The sequence below is a fragment of the Protomyctophum bolini genome (assembly GCF_963924005.1).
Source record: "Protomyctophum bolini genome assembly, chromosome: 19".
Classification (NCBI taxonomy): Eukaryota; Metazoa; Chordata; class Actinopteri; order Myctophiformes; family Myctophidae; genus Protomyctophum; species Protomyctophum bolini.
Window position 1 is genome coordinate 22,896,434 of NC_137880.1, and position 17,567 is coordinate 22,914,000.

General features: G+C 40.8%; 2 protein-coding genes across 10 annotated transcripts in view; both read right to left on the reverse strand.

The window, feature by feature from the left end:
• The window catches only part of LOC308334253 (sorting nexin-14-like), a 35,820-nt gene extending 32,598 nt beyond the window's left edge, over positions 1–3,222 (reverse strand). For 4 of the 8 annotated variants that reach the window (XM_080790899.1, XM_080790897.1, XM_080790898.1 and 1 more), the window contains exons 1-2: positions 3,004–3,221; positions 1,705–1,854 (exon numbers count right to left, since the gene is read on the reverse strand). In XM_080790899.1, the coding sequence (XP_080647025.1) occupies positions 1,705–1,841 (137 nt within the window). In that variant the 5' untranslated portion in view covers positions 1,842–1,854; positions 3,004–3,221. Of the gene's footprint in view, positions 1–1,580; positions 1,605–1,704; positions 1,855–3,003 lie in introns of those variants that run through there. The other 4 variants (XR_013965870.1, XM_080790896.1, XM_080790895.1 and 1 more) reach the window with 2 other exon arrangements.
• A 1,555-nt stretch (positions 3,223–4,777) lies between these two features.
• On the reverse strand, positions 4,778–17,244 carry LOC308334785 (heterogeneous nuclear ribonucleoprotein Q-like). 2 transcript variants are annotated; one of them, XR_013965924.1, is made up of 11 exons: positions 17,070–17,244; positions 16,169–16,364; positions 13,631–13,749; positions 12,535–12,756; positions 12,185–12,361; positions 11,870–12,005; positions 11,237–11,442; positions 10,640–10,789; positions 9,797–9,918; positions 6,899–9,206; positions 4,778–6,512 (listed from the first exon to the last, which is right to left on the reverse strand). XR_013965924.1 is itself a non-coding variant. In XM_080791605.1 (10 exons), exons 1-10 carry the CDS (start codon positions 17,070–17,072, stop codon positions 8,549–8,551), a joined length of 1,989 nt encoding a protein of 662 aa, XP_080647731.1. In that variant the 5' UTR covers positions 17,073–17,244; the 3' UTR covers positions 4,778–8,548. The 2 variants fall into 2 exon arrangements, 1 of the variants encoding a protein (XP_080647731.1); XM_080791605.1 differs by having other exon boundaries at positions 4,778–9,206.
• Positions 17,245–17,567: the final 323 nt, after the last annotated feature.

Genomic DNA, 17,567 nt, shown 5'->3' on the forward strand with positions numbered 1-17,567 from the left:
TACTTGTTTTTTTTTTCCTTTTCATAATATAGGACAAATATAAGCCCGGCTTAGATTTCTCACAATCTTTGGTCAGAACTTTATAGTTTTGTTTAAATTAAATCTATGTCTGACAATATTCTCTGCTTAGTGTAACTTGAGTTATGTTCAAAAAGGGTAGGTGCAATAAGCCTCGGCTTCTGCCTTCACCTTTTCGGTACCACTATAGTTATTAGTGGATTTTAATGCATATACTCTGTATGTACTCCTTTTATGGACTGAAATAAAATCTATCTATCTATCTATCTATCTATCAATGTGGCCCCTCAAGAGCTTGACAACAGTATGGGTTAAGCAATTTCTGTGTAAATTATGTTGGACCAACAGGCGTATCGTATATGCCGTCACCTCCTTTGATACACTTTTGACTGGTGTCTGTTTTGTTTTTTCCCTTTTTTGGTATTTTCTTTATTTTTCACTTTTTGCGAAAATTCTTGGTAGTATTGGTACCTTCTTATTTACTCTATTTACTGCACATTCTGGGGGAAAGGGGGTTGGGTGGGAGGGTTTCTGTTTGTCTTGTGATTTTATTTTATTTTTTTCCTAGAGAAAACCAGAAAATACATGGAAAAAGGTGCATTTATATAGTGCTGTTATCCAAAGCGCTTTACATAGATTGTGCATTACATTCACGCATTCATGATGGGTGAATGTGACACTGATGGCAGAGGAAACCATGCAAGGCACCAACCTGCACATCGGGAGCAATTAGGGGTTCAGAGTCTTGCTCAAGCACACATCGACACCAACTCTAGTCTGGAGGAGGCCGGGATCGAACTGTGAACCTCATGGTTCACATCCGGCTGCTCTACCGGCCACTCTACCCCTGGCCCTGAGCGAATACTGGACTACTCGCCCCGGTGCTTGCCCGTTTTTCCTCCCGGAATTTTCCCCAGTGAGGGGGATAACTTTGTAATATGCTATTGGCTGTTTGTATTCTTTTTGGAAAAATATGAAAAGATACTGCTGTGGAAAGGCTATATTATTTGACTTATATTGAACCTATAAACAATTTAGTATTATTTAGTATATGTAAGGTTTTGCCCCCTCAATTGGTACCTCGTCAGATAATCCCCACATATCCTACAACAACTTCTGTGAACAGACTTCACTGTAGTAGCTTTTCATAAATTATATTTGTACTTAGGCTGTCTGCTGTCATGAAAGTTTATAGTTAGTTAGTCCATCCGTCTGCTGTCCAGCCTCTCCCACCCCTCACTGGGGAAAATTCTGGGAGGAAAACAGAAACGGGGCGAGTAGTCTTGTTACCCCCTGAGCCACTCCTGCCCCCCAGAAGGGTTTAGAATTACAATTTAGGCATTTAGCAGACACTCTTAATCCAGAGCGATTTACATTCAGCAAGAACAAAAAGCATGGCAATACATCACAATACATGCTACGGGCCACGATGGAGTCTGAAGAGTCTGAAAGTGGGTTATTTTCTATCACTGACTGTAACTTATCCTGTGACAGTCCTTCAATAAAAATGATGCTAAAATAAGATGTTTCTGCCCAACAGCAACAATGTTTAATAATCCTACCTGTTTAGCAGCACTGTCAGGGACAGCATGAACACCAGTAGGAAACAGAATAATAATCCTACCTGTTTAGCAGCACTGTCAGGGACAGCATGAACACCAGTAGGAAACAGAATAATAATCCTACCTGTTTAGCAGCACTGTCAGGGACAGCATGGACACCAGTAGGAAGCAGAATAAAGGATATTGGCGGAACATTTCTCTGAGGACGTCCAGCTTCAGTCTCTGCTTCAGATTGTCACAATATGTCTGTAGTCCAGCCATCACTAAATGTACACTGTAAAACAGAATACACATGAACTATGACTGTACTCTGTAGTACACCAGCCATCATTAAATGTACACTGTACACATGAAGTATGTCTGTACACCAGACATCATTTCAATGTACACTGTAGGACAAAATACACATTAAATGTCTGTACTAGACATCATATATATGACACAATGGAAACAAGCCCTGGCCTATAAGGACTGTGTTATCCTTTTAGAAGTATTGTATAATTGTAGTACATAACTACATATTGTACTATTTTGCACACTGTTAATACAGTTAATTCAATCAATTTCAGAACACACAACACACTGTAGGACAACGTACACATGCAATGTGTATATACAGTAGTAGTCTATACTCCAGCCATCATTCCAGGCCTACACATGAAATATGTCTGTATTCTAGCTTTACAAGGACGCAATGTCCTTCCTAACGCTATGGACCAGAGCTATCTGTATTCCCAGCCATAATTTCGACAAACTACACCTAAATAAATCACATAATCCCTACCTACGGTAGTAATTGGTACATTTTGGTTCCTAACTATTAATCATTTAGCTGCATGGGCATTGAGGGATCCCCCTCAAGGACCCCGGACCCAACATTCAGAACCAGTATAGTTATTCCTTTTTTTTTAAGTGAATCAAATGAAGGGACCCCGAAGCTCTATTGTCCGTTATATGTTCCCTAATAACTCCCTACAAAATAGATATAGCTTGCTTGCTGATTGATTGAATACTTTATTAACAGTATTAGCACAGGAAAGTGCAGTTCAATGCAAGGTCTGCTATTAAAGAGGATATAAACCCTAAGAAAGCATATGCTTGTAAAGCTTGTTTCCATCGGGGTCCTCCTCCTCCGTATTCAATTCATCATCTTCCATTTTCGCAGAATGCTTGGCGTTGCTCGATTTAAGTTTTGACATGTTCAGAAGAATATGGGTTGGGTTCATGTGGTTACAAAGCTGTAACAAAACATTTGCCAAAGTCCAAAGATTGATGTTGTGTTCATAACCAATTAAACGTTTTGTAAAATCAGAAATAGTCCCACAACATTGACAACGATAAAGTTGTCAAGTCGGTGAGTTTAATAACTCGGCTCGCCTAACGACAACAACAAGAAGTAAACAAGGTTGGTTCATAAACTTACTGTGCTCGAAAGCATTTGATTGTAGCTCCTTTTTCATATAATAAAACACATGATTATCCACGTGCATGGATAGCGGCCATCTCTACACGTGCCCCTAGAAATACCAACATTTACAAAATCTAGTTTTTGAAGCTTCATTTAAAGTCTTTTAGTCGACATTTATGTTTTCCTTTTGACAGACGGATCATGGAATGTTTCCCATAGTATAATCCCCCCGATATGTCACTTCCCGTCGACCCGTCCGTCACCGCGAGACGTACGTCCACTGTTGTTGCCAGTTTGTGAGAGAAACAAGCAACCATGTCTCTTAGATATACTCTAAGCCATGTCTACGAAATACTTGTCAGAGTTACACCAATCTGGGTACCCATCGGCAAAAAAAGAAAAGAGAAAAGCCAGCGCCCTTTTCTTTTGAATTTGTTGTTCGACGCTAGTCAACAGTCTGTCTCGAGAGACTATGTTGCACAGACTCGAATGAACGGGTCAATTTAGAACAGTGGTTTTCAACCCCCCTTTCCTTTTCATATCAAGGAAGGGCAGGCCCATTATTTATTTGCCATTTGATTCACGGTCCATAATTATGCAGCATTTGATTAGACTTGCAGTCCTAAAACTAAAGAATTTGGTTATAAAATGTGTCCACAATATTGACAGATAATAACAGGCAAGCTTTTGAAAGATTTTGAAAACTTGACAATGACAAAAAACTCCCATATCTGCTGGGCGAAGTTCAACAATGTGCAAACACAGCAGCAAGATTTGTGAGTTGCTGTGATAGGATATCAAATGGAACACAACCACCCTAAAGACTAATCATTGTGTATATTCCTGCACTATACCTGCATCGGGTGATCTTAATTGGTACATAGAAGTTGATCTATTGAAGATTCTGACCTTCAAAGTACATCATTTTTGTTTTGATTGTATTGCTGTATTGTTGTTCTTTCTGCTTTGGCAATGTAAATGTATGTTTTCTCATGCCAATAAAGCCCTTTGAATTGAATTGTGTGATGGTGGGGGGTGACTGCTGGCTGCAAGTTTACCAAGGACAATGAAGGACCAGATTACTCTGGAAATAATACCCCCCATTTGTAGGCCTATATGCATTTATTACTATAGGACACGGTCGGAAAACCATTTGGTGGGATTTTAGCCCATCTCTGGGAATGTCGGCGACCCCCAATCTACACTGTTAAATTTGTCAACTCATGACATTGACCATTGTACAAATAGAGTAGAATTTGTACCTCTTAAGGGTTCAGCCCGTTCAGCCTCAGAGCGTGTCCACCACACAAACCAGTGAAACATTGGCAGGCTCGATCGTTGTGGTTTTTGCGTTGACTGATTTGATTTAAGAGCACACTTACCAAAGTCAATAGCTTTATGTAAAAACAAAAAAAGGATCATAATGTTATTGTCACCATGTAATAATGGCTATAGGCAAAGGGCCTAAATAACGTTATTTGTGGTGGATGGGTGAATTTTATGGTGTCTGCCAGTTCAGAGCCGTCTTAAATAGCCATCGCAATGAGACGTGTCGTGATCTTGTATAGCCTATCTGCCATTTCCCTCGTTTCTTTTTCCTAATGCAATTTATTTGATTCTTATATTATGAAATACTTTTGAATGTGTGAATGTAGTTTATTACATTTATTTGAGAGGGGGGTGGGGGGTAAAATTATTAATCTTGTTACCTCCAGCTGTTAACACCTGCACCTACATTTATAATGGATATATAACTTTGTTGCCTTTGTAATGAACCACACAACACTGATCAAAGTCAATAACTTTATTAGAAAAATAATTTACACTCTCCTCACTGTACAGTATAAAACAATTTGCAAGAATGCAAACACACTGGTTAGAAATTAACAAAAAACAAATAATGTTTTGACTGATAACATCTCTTCAAATGAAATGTGATAAAGCAGAGTGAAAAGTACAAAACCCACAAACTCGTTCAGGTCCTTCTCCTTTTAACAATCCATGGAGAAAGAACAAAATGTGACAAAATGCGAACTGGATCAGTGGTTCTCAATGTGGGGTCTGGGTGGTCCCCCATGGCATCCTGGAGGGGATTCCAGAATTCCACAAGCTACATAGTTAGTAACCAAATGGGCCCTTATAGGTCTGTAACTCATGGAGTGACTGACAACAGATTTAAATTAAAGTGGGTTGAAAGCAGAAATGCTCAAATGCCATAATGCAGGTAGGCAGACCTGTCAAAATATTGACAAGTATGCAGGGAGCCTACAAGATTGAAAAGCAAATTAATCAAATTAATTACCGTTTTGTTTTGTGTTGTTCTGCATTAAGCGCCTGGAAAGGTATGCCTAATGGGATCAGGGATTAAAACAATTTTCCTAATTTTCCTTTTCACGGCATCAGACTACCCTCCTCCCGCAGATTGATTGTTTTCAGTATTTGTAAAGAATTTTGGCTGGTACACAATGCAACATAGGATGAACACCTCTGTAAGCCGTTATTATATATTACTTCATAGAACTGAAAATTACTTACAACTACTCAGTACAATATATTAAATGTAAAGTAGGTCAATGCCTACATACAATGTTTACCACATTTGGGCTCAACTTCTTTTTCCATAATTTCCAACCCTTACAAATGAAAATTATTCACAATTGTTTTCCAGGCTTCCACAAACCTGTGTAGGAATCCACAGTAGTTGGCATTGCATTTCATCCATCATGTTATTCACAATAAGGGACACAAAGCAGACTGTTCAAATACATACACATCATTACAATGATGGGTACAAAAAAAACTAATTAAGACTTGTTTTCACCATAATGGAAAGAGCAAGGAAGACCGATGCCTCTACTGACATGAATATGTTTAAGTCAACAATGCATTGTTAAAAATAAAAAAGGTCACACTTCCCCTCTAAAACTATTATACAACCCAGCAAAACTACCGTATATGCTCAACATGGTTCAGACAGCAAAGACTTGTTTTATGCAAGCTCATTTCATGAGATGAAGCTACACGATGTATATGGCTGCCGGCACTTGTAAAGCCAAGAGTCAAGCAGCGTACACACATCTAATATCAGTCAAGTGCTCTGGTGTTGCATGTGCATCTCTCTGACGAGAGGAGTACAGATGGTGTGTTGCATGTGAATCTCTCTGAAGAAGAATTCAGATGGTGTTGCATGTGCATCTCTCTGAAGAGAGGAGTTCAGACACAGCCAGGCAATTCCTCTTAGACTGAGGTAGTAGACCAAACCCTTTATCAATTTGACAAAGTCCTTGAAAGAACAATTGATTCTCCTGGAACCTTATAACCAGTTAGTTCTCAACTGGTGTCTCACAACCACAGCGAGATCAGGAGCAAATATATTTTATAATACAAAATTACAAATGCATGTATTTGAGTTTGTCTGCAAATCGGCCAAAACATCTCATGACCCACTTTTGAGTACTGACCTGACCCCCTACTTGAGAAGCATTGCTCTAAATTTGCAGATTTCTTTCTTAAGGCCAGCAATCCTATAAAACAAATTCAAAAATGTATTCCATTAAGATGCAGTTACAGACCTCCATTAAAAGATGCAATTAAACATCCCCCACCAATTAATTTATCAAGCTCCTCTGAGCCACTGCAAATAGACCAAAAGCGCAACATTTCCAGTAAAGCTTGCTGTAATTTTGTATATTTACGTCTTGTATGAGACAAGGGGGCACAGAGGGAGATTGGGGCAGTGTCTTTACTATGCAAGGAAGCAGCTTCAAACTTTATTCTTGCTCTTCTATTTTGTTATCTTCATGTGAATGTGTTAATGTTATGTTTGGGCTCCTTAAATGACCTGTATTGTCAGTCATTTGTAAATACCATTGGACCATTCAGTCAAGGCTGTCAGTCAGGTGGACCTTACCATTCCATCCAATCCATTGGCAGCTTTGCAGTGTGTAAGCCCCATATACTGGTCAGTCTCTTCATAGTGACACTTCAGCACCGGCCTCTCCCCCTTTTCCCTGCTAGTCAGGTAACAAAAGGAGCCAGTTAGAGAATAGAACAGGAAGGGACAAATGACATCTAAACACTTCTACTGGTCTCTCACGCGCACAGAACCACAGACAACATGATGCATTAACTGTAGAGAAAAGCCTGTCGAATAAAAAGTTTTTTTTTTTTTTTAAATGCGTTACATCAGAAGCCAAATATACTGAAGCATTCTCAGGGACTTCCACGACCTACAACTCCACACGCCATGCACATCACAATGGCTTAGTTTAAAGACAAGGCCAAGAAAGACCTTGCTGCTTTTTTCTTAAGACGATAATAGAGCAGTGATTAAACATGGGGTAAGGGTGGGGGAGTGAGATGTTAAAGCAGCCATTTTTGCTACCAAAGCAACAAAAAAAAGTGTTTACACAAGCACAAGCAAAGACATGCACTTCAATTACTTTCCCACCATTACACAGGAATTAAAACATGCAAAGATTAGTATCCAGGACTTCAACAGTTAGATAGATCCTTCTGGGTCAAAACAAACTAATTTAAATCTGGATCAAATTGTGCTTTTCAGTAGGTAATGTCAATTAAAAAAATGACATGTATGGAGGCTCTCCTAATTTCTCTTTCCTAACATAACAATTTAATTTGGAATACCAATTTGTGAAAACTAATCTCACCAAGTATGGGGATTTGTTTTGGATGAGAGAAACTCAAAGGATGGAATATGTAACTACACATACATAAAAGCACTCTTGAAATGCCAACTATATTAGGTGAACTGGAAATTTGATGGCATGCAAGGTGACATTTGTAACATGTGGCCAACATTATGCCGGCAAACCTTTGGTCCATTTTCCTTCCACAAGGAGCCTTTAGAAATTTTGAAGACGAAATTTGAAGAGAAGAATTTGCCGAAACATGAATTTGCAACACAATTTGAGGTTTTTTGTACACGTGTGCGTGTAATGTTTATTAGAGCAGACAAACAGCAAAAGGATACAAGCCAAAAGGTCAAGCCAAAAAATAGGACTGCTGAGGTCCTTTTTTTTTTTCTTCAATAACAAGACACGCATTTACTTTGACAATACAAATTGTAGATTCATTTGTTTTAAATACATGTTTAGGAGACATTAAGCTTTGCTGCTGTAGGCTACTTAAAACATGATAACCATAATTACTATAAAACATACATAAAGCTATAAGCCAAATAGACAGCTCCAGCACATGACTGCAATCTAATTCTTTTTTTTCTTCAAACTTTGTTATGGAAAACGTATCGACCAGCTTAAAAAACAAACAAAAAAAGGAATAAAATAAAATAAAACCAGTTCGCCAGAAGCAGTTGGGAGGGAGTGTGAGCTACTTGTTGCGAGTCCAAGCGGATTAAAATATGTACAAAAAGATACCTTGCCAGATGTCACCAATTTTTTGGGGAGAACAAACAATACAAAAACAAAAAAAAACAGAAACAGGCAACCGTATGGAATTTTTAGGGCCCGATCAGATCAAAGTCTCTAGAAAAAATGGTTTTGTTGTCGTTTATCAAAAAGCCCTATTTTGCACCACTCTACTTCCACTGTTGCCCAAAAGAATCCTGATAGAATTCCTGGTTGTCAGATTTGTAACCATAGTTACCAGAATGATCGCCACCCAGCGGCTGCTGAGCAATGGGTTGCGAGCCCCAGTTCTGACTATTGGTCTGCCGGCGTTTGGAATCGGGCTGGCTGTAACCATCAGCTTTGCGTTTCCCTCCTACATTTCCACCGCGGCCACCACCCCGAGCACCACGTACCCCGCCGCGGGCTCCTCCTCCTCCTCTCATCGGCACGCCTCCTCTGCCTCCTCCCCTCACTCCTCGGCTGGGGCCGCCGGGACCGCCTCCTCGCGGAGAGTAGCCACCGCGACCGCGAGGAGGGCCGCTCGCTCCGCGTGCTCCCCTCCCGCCAGGCGAGGACCCTCCACGCGGGCCACCTCTGCCTCCTCCCCCACGGCCCCGGCTGGGGGCCTGGAAGTCATCGTAGCCATAGTAGGGGTCTTCGTAGCCACCGCGGTAGTTGTGGTAGTCATAGCCGTAGTAGTCATAGTAGTCGTCGTAGCCGCCGTAGCCATAATCTGGCGCGTAGGCGCCGTAGCTGCCTCCCCGGCCACCGGCGGCGCCTCTGCCCCGGCCTCTGGGAGGAGGTGGCATGGGTGGAGGTGGCCCGTAGTAGTAATAGTCATCATACCTGTAGTGGGGGGGAAAAACACAGTAGTTTAAGTTACAACTCTGAATGCAAAGTCTTAACCACTTTCAACCTGGCAGTTATAGGCAAAACTGACGAACTCAAAACGCACCATGACACGTTGCAACTTTTTAAAGGTCCACTTCAACACTTTTCAACCTATCTTCATACAATAGGTCCTCACTAATAATCATGATAAAAAAAATGTTTTACTCAGTCTGTGGGCAGTTTAGAAACCGTCCTCCATCATTAGGCAGATATATTTATAAACAAGATTATTTTACAAAAATGTTTAGATTTTCATTATCGTGAGAACGATGGCTTCTATTTTCACATTGCTAGGACTAGAAAGCCTGCAGTTTCTATTAGCTTGTATTCCCCATCGATGTCACTGGAGGACAGTTTCTGAACTGCCCAAAGCCCTCCTATGAGACGCAGACCGAGTAGGAAAAAAATTGCGCCATTTTTAATGACTATTAGTGAGGACCAATTATTATATTACATAGGAAGATGGGCTGTGGTCCTTTAAGACTGACATGGAAATTCATTTGAATTTAACAGAAAATATGAAAGCGTGCATGGAACTTTCTTACATTTGGGTTTTGGCTGCTTGTCTCTGTGCCTTGCGTTCTTTCCTTTTTTGATCAGGCGGCTTGGCAAATACAATCTCAACGCACTCTCCCTCCAATTCCTTCCCATTCATCCCGTCCAACCCCTAAGAAGAAGAAATATTGAACATTAAGTACATTTTTATAAGCATCCCAGAGGTGCAAAATTAAGCTGCATGGCTGTTTTTCAAGCCAAGTGAAGACATGAATAGCAGGTCTGGGCACTTAAAGTCAAAGATTTTTAATTTGTCAGAAACAGTCAATTCTTTGAGTCACGCAGTCTTTCCCGAAATTATGCCAGACAACTAGCATATGAGAACAGATTTATTGATTTTAAACCTTTTCAAGACACTTGACTGCTGTGTGTCAGTGCTGATGTAGATCAAGTTATTAACTATACTTATATAAATCCATTTGTAATATTTAACTGCTGAATCCAATTAAGATCAAATAAAGTTCTTAGTGGGGAACAGCTCTAACTTATACACAGATTAACCCATTTTGAGCGGGAACCTCTTTTGGTGGTTACATACATTATGTTATAATTTAGCTATTGAAAAATAGCAGATCTACAAGATCAGCGCGGTAGGTCTGCTATTTTTGAAAAATTGTTAAAATGTGCCTCAAATCTTTCCGAAAATTGATTTAGAAAACTTTTTTTTTTAATTTCGACGTCAGGCCTGAATGAGTTAAGAGCCTCATTAATTGTTCTACTCCTGCTTTGTGCAGGACAACAAATGGATACCTAACCACACAAGTTTTAATTTACCATTGTATTATTAAATATATATATTTTCGATAAGTTGCTGAACTGCTACATAGACGTACCTTGACTGCACCATCTCTATCTTCATAGTGGATGAAGGCGTAATCTTTCAGCTTTTTCACCCGCTCCAGTTTGCCGAACTCGCCAAAGGACTTTTCCAGGATTTCTTCTGTGACTCCATTTGCAAGATTTCGCACAAATAAAACCCTGACCTGTGGATTGTACAGTAAAATGAATAATTAAACGCAGTACTTCCTGCTGCATATTATAAGGCATCCTTGGATTTAATCAAGTCAGCGATTTAATCAGCCACACAGTTTTACCTGGTGGCATTTTCACGCCCAGTCAACAAAATGATCAGCTCAAAAACATTAAAATACCTCCCATTTTGCATACACTTTAACCTATTTTGGGCGGGAACCGCTTTTGGTGTTAGCATTATGTTATGATTTAGATATTTAAAAATAGCAGATCTACAAGCTCATAGCACGCCACCGAGTGGCGCACTACGAGCTTGTAGGTCTGCCATTTTTGAAAAATCGAAGGACGACTGACAAAGAAACTTTTTCAGAAAACTGTCAGGATGTAGAAGACATTTTTAGAATCTGATCTCAGGTCAGAATGGGTTAAACCAGCGGTTCTAAAAACCAATGACCTACCTTTGACATGACGTCAGGGTCAGGGTCTTCGATGGGGTCAGCCCATTCGACGGTCACCACGTTGCCCCAAACTTTAACCTTGCCGCTCATCAGCCGGCGGCGAGCTTGTGCTGCAGTTTTGTGGTCTTCATACTCCAGGAAACAGAAGCCCCTGTTCTTCTTCTTGTCGTCCGGTTGGTGGTAAAGGATGACATCAGTGAGACCCTCTGTGTTTAAGAAAGGGTGGGGAGGGGAAAGGATTTGTACATGATACAAAGTTGGTATATATATATATGACCAATAATTCTAATACATAGCCGTTTGAGTAAAATGGAAGAGAAAAGCCTATAGGGCGTCTTATATTAAAAGGTTTGTGGATTGTCTACTTTTCTCCCGAGTGACCGGATCCCCAGTGGTTTTCTTACAATAGTTTTTAGTAAAGTAAAGCCTGATTAAACCTTCGTCCTGTGACTGTGTCCAAGAATAGCAGACCTACAAGCCTACAAGTTGGCCGTTCTGAAGGAGCCTTAAACCATTATAAAATGGTATATCGAAGTACATAAGAATATACCCAGGCCACACACAGGAAAATGTATGCAAGTCAAGGTAATAGTTTCATTACACTTCCATTTTACTAGTGGAAAGGTGACTCACCTGTGACTTTACTAAACTCTTCAACAATCTGTTCCTTTGTTTTACTTTTGGGGATGGAACCCACAAAAAGCCGGTTATTGGCTACAGATATGCACACTCCAATGTGCTTGCCGGGTCGAATTTCGTGGTTATTACACTGTGGAATGAACAAAAACAGGTAACCAATTTTAACCTGCTGTTCCCATTTTATTTTATTTTGTCGGTGGGGGGGGGGGGGGGTCAAAAATAGAAGATCTACAAGCTCACGTTTCATAACACAGCAAGCTTGTAGATATTGTGCCGCTTTCACTATTTTGGGGTAAAACAAACACTCACCAATTTGACAGCCTCCTGGGCGGATTCTTTTGCGCAAAAAGTGACAAAGGCGTAGCCCCTGTTCAAACCACTGAGAGGGTCCATCATTAGCCTCAGGTCCCAGATGGGACCGGCCTTCTCAAACAGGGGCACCAGCTCATCTTCAAACAGATCACGAGGAATCTTGCCAACAAAAATCTGAGGAGAAATGTGTAATCAGTCAAAAATAGAGGAACTAATGACATTTACCCTTCTTAATTGTAGATCACATATTTCCGGCGAAGATATTTGGTGTAGAGGGAAACATTACAACGTCTAGTATAGAGCACTTGGGGTCAACCAAGTCTAAAGGTTTTAAGTGAAGATGGTACCTCTGTTCCGATGGTGGGCTGAGCACCCGAGTGCACAGACTCTGGCGGAGGGCCGCCATACTTCCTCTGTCCCGTGGTGACATCTAGTGTGTAGTTGGTTCTGTCTAGGAGCTCTTTGATCTTACTCTCATCTGGTCCCTTGGTGGAGTCTGAAACTTTGGTCCCTTGTTTCTCTCTCTGTCTGTAAGTCTTCATTACGCCACAGAGAAAAGCACTTTTGTTCTGTTAAGAAAAAGCATGGATATCAAACATGAGATAACGTATGGATATCAAACATGAGATAACGTATTGAAAAATCAACGCCCCGTTTATAAATACAAAAATAAGTATATATATATATATACACTCCCTTTATATTGTTAAAAGCCCGAGTATAGTATATGGACCATTTCCTCCCTCCTACTTACAAGATCTATCTTGCCAAACCAAATACAGCTGATATCTGGAAGTCATTGTTTGTACAAAAATGGTTCAAACAAGTCCCAGAGCAAAACTGTGTGTGTGCTTTGATCAGTATAATTCATCATTGCATTCAAATTGGGCAAATAAGTTGATAATGTTAGAATAATGTTGACGTTAATCACAATGACGAATTATGCTGACCAAAGCAATACTGAATAGTACAGCTCAGACACTCCTAACATTTCATACAACAATGGAGTTACATTGAATAATGTGGGATATTGTTTTGGCAAGATTGATATCGATCTCCATAAATGGACAGACGGTAAAAACTGGTGCTATGACAGATTTCCATATATGGAGACAGACGGTTAATATGACAGGTATTGCATACTAGGTTCCCAACTTGCATCGTTCCCAAGTAGGCAGAAGGCCGACAGGCACAGGTCTAGTGTTGACAATAAGCACATTTTTAAATGACACTGTGGCCATATCCTTTCAGATGTTTTACACAGGAGAGACAAATTTCATGTTATGCGCAACAAACATTCCAAAACGGATGAATTTTAAACAACCTTAAACGGTTCTATGCATTACCCATTACTAAATGTTATTTGATACATTCAGTAGACCATTTATAGTGTTACCAATTTCACACCCCTAAACACAAGCTTCAACTCCATGACCAACTTACTTGCACGTGCGACAGGTCACTCTCTTTGAATTGGACCAAGACTTGTAGAGCTCCCTCCTCGTTGAATTCTTTCAAAGCTTCAATCGCCCTCTCATCTAGGTCACTATGTGCTACCAGTCCTAGGGATAGAATGTGAAACAGTAAGTATAAATACACAACTCTACAGACCAATGGGGACAAATACATGCTTTCATTACAAGACCATGGCAGAGAGACCGATAACCTAATGATGATGCTTTGAATATTGGCTTTAATTTAATTATAAGACATTTGGCAAAATCTATCTTTGGTCACAAGATCATTGAATGTATTGTTCTGAAATCCTAATTGATCTCCAAGTCAGTTATTGGTTTAATCTGTGCTACTACTACTACCAGCGACTAGGGTTGAATTACAATACAGTCCACAGTTTACCAGTTTTTTTTTCAGATCAGATATCCAGATTAATGTCCTACTTTCATCACATAATGTGTTAAATAAATCATGACTTTCAATTCGTTTTAAGTAGTAATAGAGGAAGAACATTTAATTTACTTCATACAGCTATTTCATACCACTAATCTGCCAATACATTTTATATATGAGCATCAAAAGTTCGTATATAATAATATCCCAGGTCTATTGCACGACGCACGTATCCTTGCCATTATACACACACACCATTCTTAACATACTTGGCCTGCAGCAAAGACTGCACATACAAATTAGATTAGCAATAGCTAGGGTCTGCTTTAAAAAGGTACCCGGGATAAAGACAGGGGGGGGGGTTCAATGTTTCACCGTTTGTAATATCCATACTAACCAGACTCACAATTTGCCATTGCATACATCTCCGCTGCATTACATTATTACAGTTCTGCTGTCTGACAGGTCAGACATGCATTAAGTGAGAAATAAAGCCGTTCTTGATCAACTTTAATATTGATGAAAATCCATCAGCAGTGGGGTACATACAGTATTAACACAAAAAGCCAATCATGTCGACTACCAATAACATCAGTTTGTACAGGAGAAGCTAATGTGTGACCCCAAACTAGAGGTTAGGCACTCCAATCGATCTGCCACCCATTGGTGATCGGACGATTTTCACTCAAAATGACTCAATCAGTAATTTACCCGATCTGGAGAAACCGATCTTTTTTTGTGCCTTTAATAGATTTTGACAGTATTACGACAGGAGATGTGGGGGGACATGCAGCAAAGTCGTTGGGATCAAACCCACGACATGCTGCCTGGACCGCTCGACTGCGGTCCAGGAACCAATCTTTTATACAGTTTAAGTGTTATAAAAGTCTGATTGAGATAGATATATAGATATTGTTTTGTACATTTGTAACAGGCCTAAACATTCTCCCCACACACAGGAACCGTTTTGATGTGGGTTTGAGAGCACCTCTACCCCAAACCTAGAATCAATGCATTAAACCTTAACACCTGAACATACTTTGAGCTAGCCGACGCCGTACACATTGCAGTCTAGTCCCGTTTAACAAGTTCCTACCATCTGCATCAGTCACACAATCACTTCTATTGTTCTCGACATTCTACTGATCCGGTCTTGATGCCAGCTGGTCTTGCAACCCCCTTGAACCCTACTAAAGACAACACCCACCCTTTCACTAAAGTGAAACTAATTCATATGAATGACAATGGCCTGATAGTGATAATTAACGTTAGAAAAGACAGACCACCTTAAAACTGTGGCAGGTTTTAATCACTGCCAGGGAGAGATAATGATCAACATGCAGCGTCAAAGAACAGATGCCATCTGTGAATACAGTAACACCCCCAGTGCTTTTAAGAAGCTTTAAAGTTTAAACAAACAGACTTTAATGCATTGCACCAATCTATTTGCAATCTGTAACTTTCATGCCCTGCCTAGGATTGGAAACCATGTATTCTACAAGTTTACTTTTTACCACCAGATGCCAACTCTGCTTTGGTCAGGGAGATATTGCACACTAACAAGCTAGGCAACCAGAAGGTGGCCTACCAGACACAAGGGTGTAAATGTATCAATGGAAGTCACTAGAAATCCCCCCTCCTCCATGCAGATATGCTAGTTAACCTATTGCATTCACAAACTCTGCACAACAGTGGTTCCAACCCCCCCCCCCAATTATTTTCTTACTCAACAGTCAACACAGCAAACAAATCGACAGACAGCATAAGTGTACACACTATACAGGGTATCTGCACAGGGTATCTGCAAGGGTATCTGCAAGGGTATCTTAAGTTATAATAATGAAATTAGTACGTTTAAGACAGGTTTTTTAAATACCAAATGGTCGAATATTACACATTCCCACCAGATCAAATATGATCATTCTGGAGGGCGTTGGTTGCTACCTGTGAAGTTTGGAAACCCTTTGTCTGCTCTACAATACAGTAGAGTTAAAATAAGTTCTGGGTTGCAGCTTCAGCTCTGTGATCATTACCTCTGAGAGCACAAATGGAACCAAGTTTCACATTAGGGTTTTACTGTACGTGTTGTGTTACACTGGGCTGATTGCGTTAGAAACGTAGATGGCTCTTTACCTGCAACATAGATCTCGTCTAGCTTCTCAGCGACCTTCTGGGGCAGCCCGGCCTCCAACAAGGTCTCGAAGTGCTCCGAGTGGGCTACCACGGCGCTGACGGCGGCCTCGGACGTCTCCATCGGTTGTTCATCCTGTTCCTCTCCCTCTGTGCCCCCGTTCCCGTTAACATGATCCGTAGCCATGTCGTCAGACATCTGTGTGTGTTGAGATTAGAGAGACGTGGGAACTTTAGATTAGAGGCAAATAAATAAAACAGATCACAAAGCAGAGAGGGGGGGTCCCACAACAGATAAGCAGCCTGCACAACAAAAGTGTGCAGATTGGCGCCACTGACCTGGACGATGCAAGAGTCTTTGAGGTAGCCCACACTGAAATACTCTGGTCATCCAAGGTCTAAGTCCGATTGTGTGAAACATGCAAAACCGACGATTTGACGATACATGAGTTTACCAACTTAAACCTCTTATCATATGGATTAATCGAGGTATAATTTATGATCCGTGGACACCACACCTCTGCATGCTAACCACCCTTTGCCTTAGCTCGTGTGTCGTGGATGAGCACTGAACAGGCCCCACCACGGCAACCCTCGGCGTGCGGAGGTGGAAGCTAACGTCGGCTAGCGACCGTCAATGATAATAACAAGCATCCATCGCGTAGTCTTATTATGCTACTAATACGAGTCATAACGTGTATAATGTAAATATCACGCAGGCGGAACACGTTAACGTTACAACAACGAGGGGAAAAAAGCGGGACGGTTTTCAAAATGCCGGCTGGGGGGACGAGCAGCAAACAAGCCTTTATGGTCATGCTAACGTTAGCTAGCCGCGTTGTATCGTTTTGGTTTATTGTTGATTAACCGAGTCCCTCGGCAAAGGCTTAAAAGAAACACTCACCATGCGAAGATGCTGTAATGCACACGACGATGCCAATTCGCGTTGTCCAAGCAAGCTGCTTCAAAAAAAGAAAAAGGGAAGAAAGCTGCTGTACTGAACACCGGTGCTGCCTTCCTTTACTCCCGTTCGTTTGGTGAGGCAAAATGGCGAAGACGTAACGTCGCGAGCTCTCTCAGAGTCTCACTGACTGCACGGGGTTTCTGCAGCCGCGGTACAGGGGCCTCTGGCTCAAGGGCAGTGTTGCCATATTGTGTGAGAGAAACAAGACAACCAGGTGAAAACAAGCCCAAAACATGTTAGCCATTACATGTATGTAAATACATTATACATATATAATAAATACATTATACAAATCTTGTATCGGGTTCCTGGCATTTCAGATGGGGGTCTGCAGACTGCAGACAAATATGTAAAAATGGGGGGGTTCCTTAACTTGAAAATGTAACCCTGGTTTAAACATTTGGAAACAAGCCCAAACATGGGATTTTGAAAATGTAA

What these genes read in the sequence shown, in the direction of transcription:
- LOC308334785 (XM_080791605.1), bottom strand. An exon ending in AGACGAGATCTATGTTGCAG is followed by an intron (nt 13,750 to 16,168) that starts GTAAAGAGCCAT and finishes TTCTATCCCTAG; the next exon opens with GACTGGTAGCACATAGTGAC. An exon ending in CCCAGGAGGCTGTCAAATTG is followed by an intron (nt 12,006 to 12,184) that starts GTGAGTGTTTGT and finishes TTCATTCCACAG; the next exon opens with TGTAATAACCACGAAATTCG.